Source organism: Salvia splendens, chromosome 16, assembly GCF_004379255.2.
Source record: "Salvia splendens isolate huo1 chromosome 16, SspV2, whole genome shotgun sequence".
NCBI classification, from domain to species: Eukaryota; Viridiplantae; Streptophyta; class Magnoliopsida; order Lamiales; family Lamiaceae; genus Salvia; species Salvia splendens.
This window is the reverse complement of record NC_056047.1, coordinates 765,782-786,431: the sequence shown is the minus strand read 5'-3', so window position 1 is coordinate 786,431 and position 20,650 is coordinate 765,782. Positions and strand designations below refer to the sequence as shown.

The window sequence follows — 20,650 nt, the reverse complement described above, 5'->3', positions numbered from 1 at the left end:
AAAACCAAAGTTTTGGGATATTTTTTAAAACAATAAGTTACACGAAACACTATTAACCTTTTTTTTTGGTACTAACGCGGACTGCGACGACGATTTTGCAGGCATTTCAAAAGGGTTCGCCACTAGCCCCGGATGTTTCAAGAGCAATATTGCAAATGAAAGAAAATGGGAAAATGGATGAAATTTCCGATAGGTGGTTCGGACAAGAGAACTGCGGCTGCCGGAATGGAACTACCATCGCCGGAAAACGCCTCGATCTCGATCATTTCAAGGGCCTCTTTCTGATTTCCGGGCTATCCTCACTAACAGCCCTGGCCATATCTTTGTTCATCTTCATCTACAAGAATCGGGGTGTTCTAACAACTCGTGGCCCGATCAAGCGGAAGCTGTCCGATCTTGCTGGAGCTTTTGATCGAGAGAGAGGGGATAAATCGTCGAAGGAACCAAGAACTAGTTTTGAAGAAAGTGTTGTTGAAGAAGGAAGGGTTCCCCAAGATGTAGAATTGACATCAATAGAATTAGTCGTAGTTAAAAAACAAGCTACTTAATCAGCTTGGAATTACCACATTATAATATATGAGGAGCTAACTCTTTACGTAATTTACTTGGATCAATTCATGTATAAATATGGTTGGCGCAAAGGGATCAAATTAGTTCTATTCTTTTTATTCATATGTCGGACACATAAAATTAACTTTTAAATTATAATTAACAGCTAAATACATATCCCGAACCTAAGTGGAGCTAGACAGGCTCACTGGCCTATCAATAGATGGAAAATGGAATCAGAGATGTTGATTTACACTATATAATGACTTCAAAATATCAACCATTTTGAAAATAAACAAGACTACTTGCAATATTCTAGCCACTTAAACTTATAAGTTTATCCAAATCAGCCCTATATTTTGAACCTATGACTAAATTTCTTAAGTTGATTATTCAACTTTTATTGCTGAACGGCTGCTAACTGTTTGATATAAGGCCAAGTTAAGTTAGGTACAAACTAAAGAACAGTGGCATTCTCCAAAATAAATGATAGTAAAACATTTGTCAATCAAGACTTTAAGACATTGACCTTTAGTCAATAACCGATAAGAAAATGTTTAGTGATTGTATGGTTTCGAGCATACCCAATAGATGTTCGATTCAATGTCGCTAGGAATTGGTCATATAGAATTAAAATCGTTAGAATCTGCAGTCGCCACGGTTGACAAGTCCTTATCTTTGAATCATTTCCTACCCTCTTCTCTTAGGATTAATATTAAGGAATTTTGTTGCTAAACACTTTCTATATATAATTAGAATCAGCTTCTGCAGATATTTTTCAAGATCTTTTTTAGAATTAGCTTTCTTCAGATATATTTGATCTCTCTCCATATTAATGCTTTTGCAATGAAGAATCCACACTTATAATTATGTGTTTTTGCTTTAGCCAATCGACCGGTTTCAATTCAACCGCAGCAAAAGCTGATGTAGGAGTGATTCTTGATCTTGATACTACCTTTGGAAAGATGTGTAGGACTTGCATCTCGATGGCTGTTGAAGAATTCTACGCCAACCGCGATCACACCACCATGATCGTGCCTCATTTCCGGGATTCGAAGAGTGATGTTATCGCTGCAGCTTATGCTGGTACATGATTCATAGTATAATCCAACTTGATCATATATACTTGGTTTGCATAACCAAACTTATGCAATGGTGGAATGATTTTTATAGGTAATTTGCTTGTAAATTCCGAAACTTTCATCAAATCATACAATCTTCAAATCTGTGCTCAAAATTTGATGAAAGTTTAGATATTTGGCGAAATTGTTTAAATTCTGTGTTCAAAATTTGATGAAAGTTTAGAAATTTGGCTAAGTTTCAGAAATATGCAAAATTTGAACTAATCAGATTATAATCTGCAAAACCAGAATTTAACGAAAGTTAGAACACTACAAAAAAAAGGCAAAATAGTGACGGAATTAGTGACGGCATCCAATAGCTAAACTATTAGTAACCGAAACTGTCAGTTACTAATTAGTGACAAAAATACCCGTCACGAATGCGAAACATTTGCCTATAGTTCCCGTCATAGTAGCTTTAGTGACGGAAATATCAGTCACTAAAACTTTTTACGAACAAGTTTATTATTGACGGATCTGCCAAAATTTGATCCATCACTAATCTGTTATATGAAGAAATTTCACTGATTAGTGACGGAAATATCCATCACTAATTGGCGAGTTTTTTTGTAGTGGAAATTAACAAGAAAATACTCATTATTTAGTCATTCATCAAACCAAACTCCTCTAAATTTTGGTTTGTAATTTTCTTGCAGCTATAGATCTATTGAAGAACACTCAAGTGATGGCGATTCGGGCCACAAAACTCGAATCAAGCCGACTTCGTGATAAATATCGGCGACCGAGCAAAGGTTCCAATCATTTCACCAGCAATGAGTGCATCTCTTTCGCCTCAAGATTCACCCTACTTTATAAGATCAGCATGGCCTTCCTTTTCTCAATCCAAAGCAATCGCAGCAATCGTAGAAAAGTATAATTGGTCGAAAGTCGTTTTCGTCTATGAGGATTCGGGTTTTGGGAGGGGTTTAGTCCCGTTCTTGGACGAGGCCATGCTCGAGAGCAATGCTCATGTCTCGTTCCAAACTGCTATTTCCCCTACAGCCACTGACGATCAAATCGGCCGCGAGCTAGACAAGTTGATGAAGATGCAGACGAGGGTGTTCGTCGTTGATATGCTTCCGGATCTTGCATCCCGGTTCTTCAAGTTGGCGAAAGAGGCCGGGATGATGGAGAAAGGATATGCTTGGATTGTTTCTGATCCGCTTGCTAGTCTCTTGGATTTGATGGATTCGAAGACCGTGGAGGCGATGCAAGGCCTAATAGGTGTGAAGGCCCGCGTTCAAGAATCCGAAGAAGTTACAAACTTCACGAAGAGATATAACAAGAGGTTTCGTGAGGAGAATCCGGAAATGGATTTAGTAAAACTGAATGTGTTTGGCCTCTGGGCTTATCACAGCATGGCAATAATAGCGGATTCAATCGAACGAGCTGGTGTGACATCTCCGCGATTCAATAGATCAGTCGATGGGGGAAATTCCACAGATTTGGAGGCGATAGGAACATCAAATACTGGATCTTTACTCGTTGGTTTGATGAAAAACTACGCGTTGAAAGGGTTGAGTGGAGATTTCAACATAAGTAACGGCCAACTGCAGCCGTCTGCGTTTGAGGTAGTGAATATACTTGGGGTGAGTGGTGTCACTGTCGGGTTTTGGTCTGAACGATGCGGGCTTTTGAAGCCCGGAGATAGGGAAGATGGTTGCTCTAGTAAAACGGAAAACCTTGACCTCGTTGTGTGGCCAGGGAAGACATGTGAAGCGCCTAAAGGGTGGGAGTTTCCGACAAGTGGGAAGAAGCTGAGGGTTGGAATCCCGCCAAAAGGAGGGTTCCATGAATTCATTGATTTCGCGAAAAATGTTTTCGAGGAGGTATGGAATAAGACGCCCTATGCTGCGCAAATCGAATATATACAGAGTGATGATGGTGAAGATTATGATGGTTTTATCAAGCAGTTAGATCTTAAGGTAAGAAGAAAAAAGCCACTTTTAGCCATTTTGTTTTGATATAATGTTATAGTACACCTTGCATCGCCTCCATTGTTTGTGGATCCATAGAATCCAAGAGACTCGTTAGCACGTCAGCTATTATCCAAGCATACCCCTCGCCCATCATCCCTGCTTCTTTTGCTACTTTGAAGAAACGGGATGCAAGGCCTGGCAGCATATGAACCACGAACACCCTTGTCCTCATGTTCACCAACTTGAAGAGCTCTTGTCTGATTCGATCCTCTGTGGCATCAGAGGAAATAACACTTTGGTGTGAGACCACGGCATTGCTCTTTAGCAGATCCACAGTCAAATACGGCACTATTCCACTTCCATAGTTGGTGTCCTCGTACAGCACAGATGTGCTTGCAAAAATTTTCAGAAAAAAATAGTACTCAGTTTGCGAGCACAGCTGTGCTTGCAAATAGCTCAGAAAATGGAATTATTTTCGAGCACATATGCGAGCACAAAAGAGGTTTCAGGAAATTTGCGAGCAAAAAAGTGCATGCAAAGTACCAATTCAATCACCAGATTTTGCTACGAAGCAAATGGGAAGCACACTTTCTGCTCGCAAAGTGCTTGCAGAATTGCGTTTTGCGAGCATATTTCGGTATTTGCGACCATTTTGGTGCTTGCAAAAGACCTTTTTTTTGTAGTGTCATTTATGTTCTGATTGAAACAATAGAAATGTGTTGGATTAAAAAGGTTATCTCAATTTGAGCAATAGAACTTTTAACAATCTTCTACAGTTCATGTGACTAAATCCATGCCGGTTTATTTGCTTTATAAACATTGGAGTTTTTTGCTGTTCAGTAGATAATTGCAATACGGCACTGTTGTGAGCAGGTTGCTCAGGATGATAGGGAAGGGACCAACTATCAGGAAAAAGACTCCACTGTTATCAGATCACCAAAGTCAGTTGTGAGTAATGGGACCAATAAAATTACTACCGAGGTAAATTCTTCAAACAAGGTTGATTCTGAAGGCCAACTTGATGCAAAGTCAACAGTTAAAGATGAATCTGATGACCACGATGCACATGAACCTGTGAAGTTGGAAAGGTGCAGACCGAGGCAGAAAACCATGATACTCCAGATAAAGATGTACGTACTTCTCCAATTGAAGTTATACCTGTTGAAGCTGCTGAATCTCTGGACAAAGGAGAGGACAGAAGTGTTGAGGCTGTCACTGAAGCATCTCCTGCACAAAGTGGCAGCCACCCTGATGAGAACCTATCTGAAACAGAGGTTAAGGAAACAAAGGAAGAAAAGTTTGTTGATGAAGAGATGGTATCCGTTGATACTGCTCCTATGAAAGCATCTGAAGAAGAGTCCATTTCAGAAGTAAAGAAGCAGCGGCGCTCAGGAAAGAAGCGAACCGATGACTCGTCTGACAAGGACAAAGCATTGACTGAAGAAGCTGTATCAAAGAACGATGATGGCTGTGCAAGTGATTCAGAAGCAAGAACTCTGGACCAGGCAGAAGAGCCGAAGGATGCTAGTAATAAGAAAGCGCATGGATCAGCATTGAAGAAGCAGCAGCGCTCAAGAAAAAAGCGAACGGATTGACTGAAGAAGTTGCATCAAAGAACGATGATGGCTGCGCAAGTGATTCAGAAGCAAGAACACTGGACCAGGCCGAAAAGCCTAAGGGTGCTAGTAATAAGAAAGGGTATGGGTCAGCATTGAAGTAGCAGCAGCGCTCAGGAAAAAAGCAAACTGATGACTCGTCTGACAAGGATAAAGCATTGACTGAAGAAGTGGCATCAAAGAACAATGCAAGTGATTCAGAAGCAAGAACACTGGACCAGGCAGAAAAACCGAAGGATGCTAGTAATAAGGAAGAGTATGGATCAGCATCGAAGAAGGAAGATGTAAAAAAAGAGTGGGTGTGGCAAACCTACCTCTGAAAAAGAGACCCCAAAACCTTCAGCAAGGAAGAACCAGGGGAAAGTAAGTTGGGGTCCTCCAGAATTATTTATTAGTTTCTACTTACTCTGATCAAATATTCTCTCATCTATCTCGTGTTTCTTATTGTAGGACACAGTTACTCCGCGCAAATCCCAGTCAAAACCCACAAACCATGAAGGAGTTCAGGAAGAAACTCCAAGAACAAGCACCAAGAGGAAAAATACTCCTGGCAAAGAGAAAGTATGAAATTATATACTTTTGGTGCTCTTCAACTTTTAATGCTTTTGCAGTTTCTCTCACCAACATACATTTGCATCCTAAAATGTTGCTTCTGAATGCAACTCAGACCATTGTACTAATTCTGGTTAATTATTGCTTGTCCAGGCATCTGACCTAGAGCACGGGGAGAATTTGGTTGGTTCGAAGGTTAAAGTGTTTTGGCCAAAAGATAAAGAGTATGTGATTCTCTTATATTTCTTATAGGGCTTGAATGTGATTGATAACACAATGAGAACATCTTTTGATTTTTTGCTCCTTATCGCCAGGTATTATGAGGGTGTGATTGCTTCATTTGATTCTGCCAAGAGTTAGATGTTGCATTTTGTCTTTGTTGTTTTGATTTATAAACCCTAACCTGGCTTCACGCTTCCATCCCAAGTAGGTTTTGTATAATGATGGCGATGAAGAGATATTGAACCTCAAAAAAGAGCAGTGGGATTTTCTTGATGATGTGGTTTCAAATGGGGTAAGTGACTTTCAATTTTCTTGACCAGATGCAGATAGTAACTTCCTAATTTTATTCATAGTTGCATTCTATAGTCTCTACTTCCTCGGCTTAATCTTCACATTTTCTGATGTGTAAGTTTCTATCCTCACAAATGCTTTAACCTTGATTGAGTATATTCAGTGATCACACCTGTCATCTCAAATTTATAGCTTTCTATATTGGATATGGTTTGAGATTTGATAGCCTGTAAAATTGTATGTTACCGGTTGTATTCTTTTCCACCAGACAAGTAATAAAGAGGAAGGGTAACATGAGTTCTGAAACAACAAGCAAACGCCAAAAGGTAGAGGGTTCAGCTAAAAGGTCTGTTTCCCTTGCTCTCAATCTCCTCATGAAGCAATTACAACGATTATTCTAAGAGTAACAAAAGACCGTTAATTTCTTTTCCAGCAAACAAAAAGATACTCCAACAAAAACTGGCAGCATCTCTAAGGATGATGGAAAAGCAGAGTCAGGGTGCAAAGGAAACTCCCAGAAGGCCAGTAAAAAATCTGCGGATAATAGATCTAAAGATCAATCTCAGAAATCTCTAGTCAGACGAAACAAGACAACCTACGAACTCCAAAGTCAAAGGGCAAAACCACACCTGGTGTTTAGTGATTTAAACTCAACAATTGAACTAGAACATGAAATAGCCTAACAAATATTACTAGCAAAAACACCAACAAAATCTTACTATACTAAAAACTCAAACATAGAAGTATATTAGTTGATCAAACTCTTGCTGCAAATGCTCATGAGTTCTCGAGCAACTTCATCGATCTCTCCATCGCCCATCAAGGTGAGCCTCGCCTTAATCTCATCCACCTTCGCCCTCACACCATCTTCCACCACGACACGATTGATCACCGCAGCAACTGTCTCAGCATTCAGCCTCCCATCTCCGTCTCTTAGCACCTCCTCCCCCGCACCAACCTCTTCGACCAGCCTAGCGTTGATGGGCTGGTCCAGATGCATTGGCACCGCGACGATAGGAACCCCAAACTTGAAGCTCTCCATCACAGAGTTCCAGCCGCAGTGGCTCACAAAGCCTCCCACATTTGGATGGACCAGGATCCTTGTCTGTGGGGCCCATCCTTGTACAATCTTCCCCCTTTCCCCAACCTTGTCAAGAAAACCTTCCGGAAGCTTATCTTCGAGAAGCACCTCAGTTTCCGGAAACCTGACAACCCAAATGAAGTTAGCTTTGGATTGTAGCAAACCATGAGCAATCCCATCCATGTCCTCCTTGCTAAGGAAGTACTCGCTCCCAAACGACACGAAAACAGTTGATTTCGCCTCTTTCTGATCCAGCCAAGACAACAACTCTGATGAGGACTTCTGATCATCAGGCTCCTGAACAAGAGGGCCAACTGGGACAAACCTCTTCCCAGTCAAACCAGACACATACTCGATGTATCTCCCTTCGATCTCTCGAGACCCCTTGATGAGGACAATCTCGCGAGACATGTTGACTCCCGCAGAGCCCTTCTCCCTCTCTTCACAGTCCCGGGCGTTGGCCAGCAGCTCGTCCATGAAACGAGACTCGTAGTGGCGGAACCTGATGTTCTCGGAAGGGAACTCAGCGCCCGGGTCGCTGAAGTGGTGGAACATGAAACTGGTCATGACAGAGCTGCTGGTGATGAAAATGACGGATGGGATGTTCAAGGCCTCGGCCAGCGGAGGGGCCCACGGCTGGAGGAAGTCGAAGATGAGAAGGTCGGGCTTGTGTTTTTGTAGAAGGGATGAGAAGTTTTGTTTGGAATTGTCAAAGGCCTCCTTGAGCTTGACCATGAGGTGGGGAGGGAGACCATTAGTGGTGTGGTACTTTTCAGGGAGATCATCTGGTGAAACCTCCAAGGGAAGGGGAACTAATTCAATGGAGTTTGACAAGTTTGGAGGGATTTTGGTTCGGATGGAAGAGAGGGTGATTTCAGTGGAGCACAAGTATATGAAGAAGCCTTTTGTGGTGAGTTTTTTGGCAAGCTCTAAGTAGGGTGTGATGTGGCCATACCCTAACCATGGGAACATCAAAATTCGAGCGCTTTGGTTTTTGGTGGAAGAATTCATTCTATTCTTTCTCTAAATTCTCAAAATTAGGGATTGGTTTGGTTGTAGAAGATATTAAAAGCCTAAGTCTGTCATGTATTTATGCTGCTGAATTTATAGAGTCGCATAAAAGTAATAAGAGTGCTAAATTTTATAGTAATGGCAAATATTCGGTTACCGCGTTAAGAAATGTGTATAATACGGAAAAGTTTTAAATGAACTTTTATTTTAGGTAGTTATTATTTCGGTGCAAAATTGGATTACAAAATGTTAAAGATATTACAATATCGGATGACATAATATTGAAAGAAAACAAATCGGATGAAATCAGAGTCTTGCTTAAGAGAAAAAATGAATACTGTTTTCCTTGATTTTATTTTGACACAGTGTCTAGTGGGCCCACAAGTGATGAAATGGTGATGACGATACGTTGACACGTTCACTTGTACTATATCCCTTTGTGTGGCAGTGGAAATGTATTTTTACGCATTTGGAATTTGGAGTTTTGTTTGTCTACAAAATACATTGTTTCTTAATTATTTGATATTGTATTCATTTTAAATTGTATATAATTCATATTATTATAAATTGAAGATCATAACTTATAAATTAGTAATACTCCTTACGTAACATTATCCTAAGACTGTATCAAATCTTATACTCCTATATCCACGCGCACAATATTCATAAAATGCAACTTTGGTATCTTTGGTATAGAAATCCTTCTTTGTAATTAATAAGTCACTCTTTCTAGAATCATAATTATTCGATATTGAATTAATTTGAAATTTATACAATTCATACAGTATTATTAAAAATTGAAGATCAAGAACTTATAATATAGGATTGAATAATAAGTAACTTTATGCTAAGATTGTATCAAATCATATACATATCCTCTCGGACAATATTCACAATATTCATAAAATGCAATTTTGGTATTTTTGGTATAGAAAACCTTCTTTTTAATTAGACGTCATTCTTTCTAGAATCGTAATTATTTGATATTGAATTAATTTGAAATTTATATAATTCATACTGTATTATTAAAAATTGAAGATCAAGAACTTATAATATAGGATTGAATAATAAGTAACTTTATGCTAAGATTGTATCAAATCATATACATATCCTCTCGGACAATATTCACAATATTCATAAAATGCAATTTTGGTATTTTTGGTATAGAAAACCTTCTTTTTAATTAGACGTCATTCTTTCTAGAATCGTAATTATTTGATATTGAATTAATTTGAAATTTATATAATTCATACTGTATTATTAAAAATTGAGGATAAGAACTTATAAATTAGGAATAGTAAGTAACTTTATCCTAAGATTGTATCGAATATCCTCTCGGACAATAATCACAATATTCATAAAATGCAATTTTGATATCTTTGGTATAGAAATCCTTCTTTTTAATTAGTCATTCTTTCTAGAATCATAATTATTTGATACTGAATTAATTTGAAATTATATATAATTCATATTATAAAAAATTGAAGATCGGAACTTATAAATTAGGAATATTAAGTAACTTTATCTTAAGATTGTATCAAATCATATACTCCACTCGCATAATATTAAAAAATTCACAATATTCATAAAATGCTATTGTGGTTTCTTTAGTATAGAAATCCTTCTTTTTGACTAGTAGTATAAGTTATTCTTTCTAGACATTTGGTATCTATTTCAATTTTATGTTGATGATATATTCTAAATTTTTTAAATACAGAACTCTCAGTCACGGAGAAAATATATATGTATATTGTACCATGTGATAATAAAAAATATGTTAGCAACATTTGCTCTAAAACTAGGGGTGAGTGAGCATTGTGATGATCAAATTCTTATGTAATCCGAATTGCTCTGAAATTCAATGTTTTGAATGATTATAAATTTGAATCTATATACTATATATATTCGAAAATCAATTTTTATAACTAAATTCATACCTTCCGAAAAATCAAAAAACTAATTAATTAAGTTAGAAATGTTTAATTTTATGAAAAATCATACAATAAATATTTCATATTTTCGAATATATTCTAGTTAAAAAAACAGTCTTAACTAAACCGAGAATTCCAAATTTTAAAGAAAAAAGTTCTTAAGATCATATAACATTTCGGTTTTTGTTCATTCTCTTATAACAAATACATAGATTTTAATTATGACTTTGCCCAAGTTTACAAGACATATTTCTCATATGTAAAATAACAAACCTAGCTAGAGAATGAGAACTTATCCAATGCTATTACTTTGTCAACTATATACATTAACATATGCAAAATCATTATAAATAATATGCGTAAAACATTATTAGTAATTATTTCAGAATCAATGTAATTGTAGATACATACAAATGCAGCAGGAAACGGTAGTAAGTAGTACTGTAATATATAGTGGTACATTAAACAGTATACACTATAGTACATTAGCCTCCAATTCCACTTTCATACAAAAAAAATACTACTACTACTAAATTATATATCTCCCTAAAAAAATTAAGATCAAATAATTGCTAGAAAGAAACATGCAGTGTACAAATAATGTAAAAGAAATACTATTTTTTATGGAAATCTGGTACAGTAATAATTAAAAGAGGTTTTTTTTTCTTTTTTAGATAAAAATTGATGACGTTGAAAATACAATTGTGCTGAAACGGTAAGCCCCTCTATCGTCATTAATTGAGGAAGACGGCATTAATTTATCTGGTGCATGATTATTTGTTAATCCTCAATTATGTTTGCACTTATTTCAACACTACCCCACTCTAATTAAACAGACAATGAAGTGGATAATAATCCAATACATTTTTACGTTACTCTTGACATTTTATAATTACTTTTTATTTTGAGAATATGAACGGTTCACTTCGTATTTTAATTTCAAAACAATCTTCATCCCTATAAGGCTATAACAATTGATAAAATTGGTACAATTCAACAAAAAAAAAGAAAAGAAATTTGTGATAAAGCAGATAAGTTTTCGAAGTCAGAAATATTGTTATAGTAGTTCGTGAATATTGAAGTATAGTTGATAAAATCACATTAAAGTTTCAATGTGATTTAACATTTTAGTAAAGAATATTGCAGATATTAAATTTTATCGTTTCACATGAAAATTTCTTAATATAGCAAGAATGGTAAAAACGAGCACACTTACTGCAAAGATCATTGCTCTGCACTGCTCCGATGGTATTCCCTTCAACTGCAATAGGAAACATCTGTTACGATCCTCCTATATCTTAGGATTCCCCAAATATTTAGTTATCTTTTTATTCCCCATATCTTTTGATTCATAGTATATTTTCATATCTTGTTTTCTTGTTCCCTAAGCTAGTATTCTAGTATTATAAATAGGGCTAGGTTGTTATCTTTTTATTCATTGAATGAAGAATTATTTTGCTCACATTACTTGTGCAATACTCCTTATCAAACCTTGAAGACTGCCGACGGAGGAAGTTCTCCGCGCCAGCCACGAATTGAGCCGTCGACCCCAACGTTCGGGGCGCCGGATTGGTGTGTTGCGAGTGTAATCGCAGGATTTCTTCGTTAAGAGAATTGAGCTCTTAACAACTGGTGTCTTTCATTGGAACTCTCCATGGACGGCAACGCTCAAGTGTTGATTGGTGAGACATCGCGGCGTTTCAAGGTGGGCGGCCGACGCAGCGAGAGCAACCCACGGCTGCCCCATCGCGATACATCGGAGGGCAGCAATGCACAGCGTGCCGCTGCAGGGGCGGGCGATCTTTCGCCCCAAGACGTGGAATTGATCCTAGCACGTTTCGATCTGTTGGAGTTTAGATTGGATTCGATGGAGAGGCGGGTCGATAAGTTAGAGGCAATCGATCGACGTGTGACAAAATTGCAGGCATCAAAAGCAGCGTATCGACGTTACTCGTCCAACTACGATATTGCTCCCTATCAGCAACCTACTCGTTTTCGCCCCTGCCATGAACAGCCTCCCGGCTGGCCGCCACCGCAACGCTCACCCCCAAGTTGTTGGCCCGCACAGCGGCGTCGGCACGCCTCCGAGAGGCAGCAGCAGACACACGCTTATAGGCAGCAACACGAACCTGTTGTTGCACATATGGAGCCCCTCAATCGGTTTAGCAATTCCCCGGCAGCCACCACCCAAAGCCGATCCTGCCACGAGCAGCCCACTGTTGTGCTACAGCCGCTGCTCAGTCCGACAAGTCTCCAACGCTCACCAATACCACCGATGGCATCTGCTGCTGTCCCACCTCCCTCCTCGCATCTACCAAGTACCCGCCCGACTACGCAGCTTGTTTCTTGTGAAGAGATGCACTTGGGAGTTGAAGGTGATTCACAAGTGTTAAATCAAGGGGACTTGCAGCTCAACGGGATGAAATTAGTAGATGAAGAATTGTGTTATGAAACCGAATTGATTATTCCCATCCACCATTCTTCAAGTCTTGATCAAGAACTCGATGCTCATCACAAAACGGAAGAAAATAGTTCCTTGAACTGGATGTGTAGTTTTCTTGATGAGGTTGATGAATCAAAATCATCCCTATTAAATGATAATCATGATAAGGCCACTTGTGATAATGATGAGTTCACAGATATGGAATGTCATTCTGTGAAGATAAGTGATGAGTCAGATTTGCAGGGGGATAGTTCACAGCAGAAGTATTTGGACTCTGATGATGATTATGAAGATGATAGAGTAGATGGTGAAGGGAGGCGTTCCCACAACATCACTACTACAGAGCTCCCGCGGTTAAAAGTCCTTGTGCAGCGTTTCATGGAGGACAAGACGTAGGACTGATGCTGACGTCGGGAGTCGGTGCATGATCCGGAGCCTCCTCCAAGTCCCAGCCATCAAGGATGATTTTGTGAAGACGAAGGCGAGAGAGGAGAGAGACGGCGTAGAAATGATGGTGATCTTGTTCCAAGTCGCATTCGATCCAGGAGGTGACGTTTCAATGCTTGTGTTATCGTCGACTTTGCTCGTGGGTCCGTGGTTCCCACCTTGAGGACAAGGTGGATTTTAACCGTGGGGGAGTTGTTACGATCCTCCTATATCTTAGGATTCCCCAAATATTTAGTTATCTTTTTATTCCCCATATCTTTTGATTCATAGTATATTTTCATATCTTGTTTTCTTGTTCCCTAAGCTAGTATTCTAGTATTATAAATAGGGCTAGGTTGTTATCTTTTTATTCATTGAATGAAGAATTATTTTGCCCACATTACTTGTGCAATACTCCTTATCAAACCTTGAAGACTGCCGACGGAGGAAGTTCTCCGCGCCAGCCACGAATTGAGCCGCCGACCCCAACGTTCGGGGCGCCGGATTGGTGTGTTGCGAGTGTAATCGCAGGATTTCTTCGTTAAGAGAATTGAGCTCTTAACAACATCACATTGCAGTTGAAGGGAATACCATCGGAGCAGTGCAGAGCAAGGATCTTTGCAGTAAGTGTGCTCGTTTTTCTCTTCAACGATAACATTCAATTCGTTGCCTAACACGAAACAACTATGAGAAGACGAAGAAGTCTCATTTTTGCTTCTCTATTATTCCCAGGGGCCTTTTTTGACATGTATATCAGTGAAATCCCGGTTTGTGAGCAAACAAAAGAAGAAATCGGGAAAAATGTAGCAAGTCTCATCAGGATGTGCTGAGATAGGGCAAAGAAGCCTAAATACTTGCATCTAGATTCAACGAGCTCATTAGAGCTGTCGCTTATACCGTCTGCTAGGTATATATGCACTACTGTCGAACTCATTAGTCATGTGCTTATATCGAACGAACCCTATATACCGTAGAATATAGAACGAGCCCTATATATTAGAGCATCTCCAATAGGTTAGGACGTCAAATAGCCCTCAAATAGCCTTCACACTGCCACATCATCAGCACTACAATTCTCCTGCCACATCAGCTTGCCACATCAACTGGACATCAAATAGCCCTCACATAGCCTTCACACTACCTATCCACATCACTAATAACAATTATATAATTTAATTTACACTCGTATCAACATACGAAATTTAATTTACGAGACAAATACGGAAAATTCGAAAAATACTATTAAAATTTAAAAAGTACATTAATTTAAAAAAAAAAGTACAATAATTAAAAAAATTACATTTAAAAAATTACATAAATTTGCATAAAAACTAACGCCTTGCAATCCTCCGCGCCCACAACTCTTCAACTAAATCCTTTTGCAGTCGAATATGAGCCTCCGTCTGACGCATGTCGGCATGTGCTTGGAGGAGGGCTTCTTCATCGTGCGGTACCCCACCTCGTACGTTGGCGGTGGTGACGCCGTGGCTTGGACCTGCTTCATTATCATCGGTGGCCCAATCAGTCAGTTGTACACCTTCATCTTCGACGATCATGTTGTGCATGATAATACAGGCGTACATTATATCAGCAATGCAGTCGACATGCCACAAACGCGTTGGTCCCTTAACTGCAGCCCATCGAGCTTGAAGCACACCAAATGCGCGCTCCACGTCCTTTCGCGCCGACTCCTGCCGCGTCGCAAAGTAGGCCTTCTTCGGATCTGATGCGCACCGGATCGTCTTCACAAAGACGGGCCACCTAGGGTATATCCCATCCGCCAAGTAGTAGCCCATATCATGCTGGTTGCCGTTGGCGACAAAACTGATGGCCGGACCGACGCCCTGGCACTGCTCGTTGAAAAGGGGCGACGAGTTGAGGACGTTTAGGTCGTTGTTCGAACCGGCTATCCCAAAATACGCATGCCAAATCCACAACCGGTAATCAGCCACGGCCTCGAGGATCATCGTGAGATTTTTTTCCTTGTAGCCGGTAGTGTACCAGGCAGCGGGACAGTTCTTCCATTCCCAATGCATACAATCTATGCTGCCTAGCATTCCCGGGAACCCGTGCTGATCCCCGTGCATCCGCAGCAGATTCCGGCAATCTTCGGGGGTAGGCTTTCGGAGATACTGATCACCGAATACTTCGATCACGCCCTGGCAGAAATACTTCATACATTCGATGGCAGTCGTCTCACCGATGTGGAGGTATTCGTCCCACATGTCTGCCGCGGTGCCGTAGGCCAACTGCCTGATTGCCGCAGTGCACTTTTGAATAGGGGTGTGGCCGGGTCTGCCAGCCGCATCGTGCCTGAAGCGGAAATACAGATATCGCTGCTCCAATGCGTTAACAATACGCATAAATAAGTCCCGCCTCATCCTAAAACGACGCCTGAAATGGTTGGCGTCAAAACGCGGCTCCTCTGCGAAGTAATCTGTGAACAGGCGCTGATGTGCAGCTTCATGATCACGATGCACCACTTGTCGACGGTGGACAACTGGTCGTGGGCGAGGTGCCGCCGGCTGCATATAACTCTGCATCCATCGATCAACCTCACGGCTCGTATAGGCATCTAGCTCTTCGTTCATCATACGCTCGTACTCATCCGCATCCCCACCACTACCACCGGCATTACTCATTTCTTAAATTGATCTTGAACAGAAAGTAAGGTAGAGAGAATACTCGTTAAAACAAGTGGTGCGAATGAAAATGAGGTTCAAAGCGCGTATATATAGTGTTTTCGAAAAACAAAAAAAAAAAAATTTAAATCCGACGCCGGTTTGGCGCCGATCCGGGACGCACAATGGCGCCCGTGAGGATCGGCGTCGGAACCGGCGTCAGCGCGGGAATCGGCATGGCGACGCCGATTTTGACGCCGATTTCGCCGACGCCGGTTCCAATGGTTCGGCGTCAAACCGGCGTCGGCGAAAAATCGGCGTCGCGGTGGTGACGCCGGTTATTGGAGATGCTCTTATACTGGGGCTCTTAGGGGCAAAAAAGATCGAAAATTTCACCTTTGAGTTGATGATTCTTTGTAGCGAAAGCAGGGGTAGCAGTTCTTGCTAACTTCAAGTATTTGTAGATTTAATTTCTGATTGTTTCTTTATTGGAAAAAATGGTGTTTATGATTACTTGTGATATATTGAAGAAAAGGAAGAGCTCTTTTTTTTTGTAATTGTAATCGTAATTGTGTTATATAGTAGAAAGAAAAAATAAACACTTTTATGACAACGTGGATTTTAATCAGTAGTAAATTGGCTATATATTAGAAAGAAAAAAATAAAAAAAAAAATAAAAATGAAATATTTTTATGGGACGAAGGGAGTATATAATAGGCTTGAGAATACTGAATCCACTAAAATTTATATTTATAGGACGGAGGAAGTATATAATAGGCTTTAGATTGCAGAATCCACGAAGATCTATTTCTATGAAATGGAGCGACTATATAATAAGCTTGAGATTGTAGAATAATTTTTTTTTGACACCGAGATTGTAGAATAATTTATTTTTATGGAACGGAGGAAGTATATTATAAGCTTGAGTTTGCATAATAATTTATTTCTATGAGATGGAAAAGTATAAAAGAGGCATGAGATTGCAAAATAAATTTTTTTTTTGACACCGTGATTGTAGAATAATTTATTTTTATGGGACGGATGAAGTATATTAGAAACTTGAGAATCCACCGGTAGTGTAGGCGTGCAGCAAATCTAGTATCAATATATGTTGTAATAGTTGTTTCGTGTTAGGCAACGAATTGAATGTTATCGTTCAAGAGAAAAACGAGCACACTTACTGGCAAAGATCATTGCTCTGCACTGCTCCGATGGTATTCCCTTCAACTGCAATAGGAAACATCACATAGTAAATCGCTAGTAATCTCACACATTGAAAAAACGAAGAATCAAGAAATGATCAGCGCTCGTCACCTTCTGTGATGAGGTGGCTGTCAGCTGTTCTCCGGAAATTGATCGTTGTGCCCTGCAAATTTTCCATTTTCTTCAGCATTTGTTGCTTAGAAGAGAAAGACGAGAAACTAAGGATGCAAAAGGCACATACCACGCGTAAAGGAACATTCTGCGTGAATATGGAACCAAATTCTTGTACGCAGCTAAAATCAGCTTCCGGATTAGCCTAATAAAGACAAAAAGACTCTTTCAGGCGTAAGAAAATCAGCATCGTGAACAAGCAACGTTGGAATAGACCTTTACCTGTGTTAATCGGGCTCGGAGAGACTTCTCAAAAACACTACAAGAGAAGTTGGAATGAATCAGAAACATTGCACAATTATTTTCTTCACTAACGTCTTAGTTAATGTGTCTCTTTATGTTTCATGCATCACAACAGCAGTTAACTCACTCTCTCACGGTGTCGATTTTGATCCCGTTGCAACTGACCACAAGCCTAACTGTCATGTTGATATCCGACCTGTGGGAACATCCATTTAACACGTTAAAAACGAAGTCTTGATCTAATAGAAACAACACATATTGGAAGCAAACCGTGTACCATGGAGACGTACCAAGAACGAATTACTTAGTGGTAAAAATGTGAGAAACAGTTCCAACAAACCTTAGAAGATCCTGGTAAAAATCTTGGCTCTTGTTCAACTCGTGCTCCGGGATGCAAGCATACTTTGGACCCAATTTCTCACAAACATCAAATGGATGAACATCTGTCGAAGAAGCAAATGAAATAAATCATTGGGGAACGTTTCTCAAGTTAACTTAATTAACTTCAAAGGAACAAACGGTTGGTCTATGACTTACAGAAACCAAATGCATAGACTTTGAGAGATTTGATTCGTATAATAGTCATAGTTCTCGATCCAGTTCCTACGAGGATCTGATGTTTGGAAGTAGTCAAGTAACCCGAGAAAAAGTTAATGAACAATTTCATACTACTTTGTAGTTTGCAGCATTCAAGGATTTTTTAGTAAAAGTTGTTAAGAATATTAGTATTCTGTCCCACATCGGTGATGTGACATAGCATAGCTTAGTGTCTTGTACTATATATATATATGTGGCCTGTGTTGAGTAATAATATACACCAAATACACTACTACTTTCTCTACTATGTCTATTTACTTTTCCGCTTATATCTATATTTTACTGTTCTACATGGTATCAGAGCGGATTCGAATCCGTCTCTAGAAAATTAGGGTTTCCACAAAAAAAAATGAAATTAGGGTTTCTGCCACTTCCTGCTTTTCCGTTCCTACTCTGATCTACTCTACCCGAAATTATGGTTCTGCTATACCACTTTTCCCGAAATTACGGCTCTGTTATGCTCTACTCTACTCTGCCTGTTATCCTCTACTCCGCTACTCTGCCCAAACTAGGGTTTCTGACGTTGCTGCACTCTGCGCTATTATTTACTTGCTGCTTATTTGCCTGATGTTCTACTCCTACTCCGTTGCTCTGCGCTATTATCTGCCTGCGCTCTTGCCTGCTGCTGCTGCTTATCTACCTGTTGTTCTACTACTACAGTTATTATTCTACCCTACAACTGTCACTACTACTCTGCATCTATTACTTCTGCTCTACAGTTGCTACTCTGCTGCAACTGTCAATGCCTGCATCTACTACTTCTACTACTTCTGCTCTACAGTTGCTACTCTGTTACAACTGTCACTGCCCTGCATCTGCTACTTCTGCTACAGTTGCAACAACTGCCCTACAGCTGATACTACTACCCTGCATCTGCTACAGTTGCAACTACTGTCCAGCTGCTACTCTGCTACCGCTGACACTAACTACCATGCATCTTCTACTCTGCTACAGTTGCTACTACTGCTCTGCATCTGCTGCTTCTGCCCTATAGCTGCTACTCTGCTACAGCTACTACTACTCTGCCTTGCAACTCAACTTATGCAACAGCTGCAACTACTACTTCCCTATTGTTTCGGCTACTACTATTGCTGCCGATGTTTGAGGAAAAATATTTTTGAGAACTTTGTACCAAGCTGAACAATATAGATGTTCCAGCTTGAGGGGGAGTGTTAAGAATATTAGTATTCTGTCCCACATCGGTGATGTGACATAGCCTAGCTTAGTCTCTTGTACTATATATATATATATGTGGCATGTGTTGAGTAATAATATACACCAAATACACTACTACTTTCTCTACTATGTCTATTTACTTTTCCGCTTATATCTATATTTTACTGTTCTACAAAAGTAAAAGGCTATAGGCTTGTTTCTACCTCAGGTGTGAAACCGGAATTACTTTCCCCGATATACTATTGTCCAGCATGGATGGAAACTCCACACCAGTTCTGGCCAGACTCTGCAAATAAAGATCACTGCAGGGTCCACATCCTCGACTTTCAGTCTTCTGCTCCGTGATTACCTGTGCCTCTATAGAGCCAGTGTCCAACGGAATAGCAAAGACATTTGTCGAGCTACAAGAAAACAGAGACCTTTACGATTTCTTGAACATTGAAAAAGCATTTAAAACTCAGCAAGCCATTCGCTGTCTAGAGGCGGAAGTCGAGCTTACACATTAGTCAGTGGTGGCAACAATGCAGCCCCCAACGAAAGCATGGGAAACGTTTGAAGCCATTGAGCCTCTTTCGACAGTTGCTTCAAAGCAAAGCTATATATGTGTCATACTTAATTTTACATGGTCATGAAATTGGATTCTTTTCTTTATTTATTCATTTTGGTGTTGTTCAGTTGCTATGATTACCCATCTAAACTTAAGTAGTGAGATTATTTTTTATCGAAAGGAGTGACTATGACTTATTATCATATGATTATCCATTTAGGATTAAATTTAAGATTTTATAATTGGATTAAGTGAATATAATTCATTATTACATGACTATCTATTCATGATTAATTTGTGAGATCCAATCTTATGAACTAAATATAATATATATTCAATCGTAAGGTATAATCATACAAACCAAAAAGGGCCCCAACACAGGCCCAAGACAAAGATGAAATTAAATAATTAAATAACAAGCAAATACCGATGAAAAAAGTAAATCAAGACAAACATATTTCAAGATTCGGAAATCAAGGGAGAAAACATGTAATAAATTATAGAATATCCTATTAAGAAAATGTGGAAAAGAAAGAAAGAGAAAAACGGAAGAAATAAATAGAAGGAAAATGTGTATACGGCATAATATAGATTATAGAAGAAAGAATTTATAATAGGCTTGAGATTGCAGAATGAACGAAGAATCTACTGTAGGCGTGCAGCAAATCTTGTATCTATAGTATGCATTAAATTAATAATGAATTATATATATATATATATATATATATATATATATATAACAAGTGAATGTTTAAAAATATTCAAATTGAGCGTAATAATCATTTATTTTGGAAATAACAATCCATCGACAAAAAGTTGGTGAGATTTTAGTCTCTAAATAAATTCTCATTTGTCATTTCCTTTTACACCCATGCATAAATGCATAAATACATACACACAGAGATTAGGTTTTGAATCATCTTCTACGAC

General features: G+C 39.2%; 2 protein-coding genes and 1 pseudogene across 3 annotated transcripts; 1 reads left to right on the top strand and 2 right to left on the bottom strand.

Annotated features, from left to right (window-relative positions):
* Positions 1-1,231: 1,231 nt before the first annotated feature.
* LOC121770078 (glutamate receptor 2.1-like) lies at positions 1,232-5,741 on the top strand. Of its 2 annotated transcripts, none has more exons than XM_042166882.1 (4): positions 1,232-1,635; positions 2,327-3,595; positions 4,463-5,568; positions 5,656-5,741. In XM_042166882.1, the coding sequence occupies exons 2-3, from the start codon at positions 2,444-2,446 to the stop codon at positions 4,928-4,930; spliced, it is 1,620 nt and encodes a 539-aa protein (XP_042022816.1). In that variant the 5' UTR covers positions 1,232-1,635; positions 2,327-2,443; the 3' UTR covers positions 4,931-5,568; positions 5,656-5,741. The 2 variants fall into 2 exon arrangements, with proteins under 2 accessions (XP_042022816.1, XP_042022815.1); XM_042166881.1 differs by having other exon boundaries at positions 1,232-1,722.
* Positions 5,742-6,707: 966 nt separating this feature from the next.
* LOC121770079 (beta-D-glucosyl crocetin beta-1,6-glucosyltransferase-like) lies at positions 6,708-8,347 on the bottom strand. Its single transcript, XM_042166883.1, has one exon. The coding sequence runs from the start codon at positions 8,321-8,323 to the stop codon at positions 7,019-7,021; it is 1,305 nt and encodes a 434-aa protein (XP_042022817.1). The 5' UTR covers positions 8,324-8,347; the 3' UTR covers positions 6,708-7,018.
* Positions 8,348-10,747: 2,400 nt separating this feature from the next.
* On the bottom strand, positions 10,748-20,370 carry LOC121771194 (annotated as a pseudogene).
* Between the last annotated feature and the right edge of the window lie 280 nt (positions 20,371-20,650).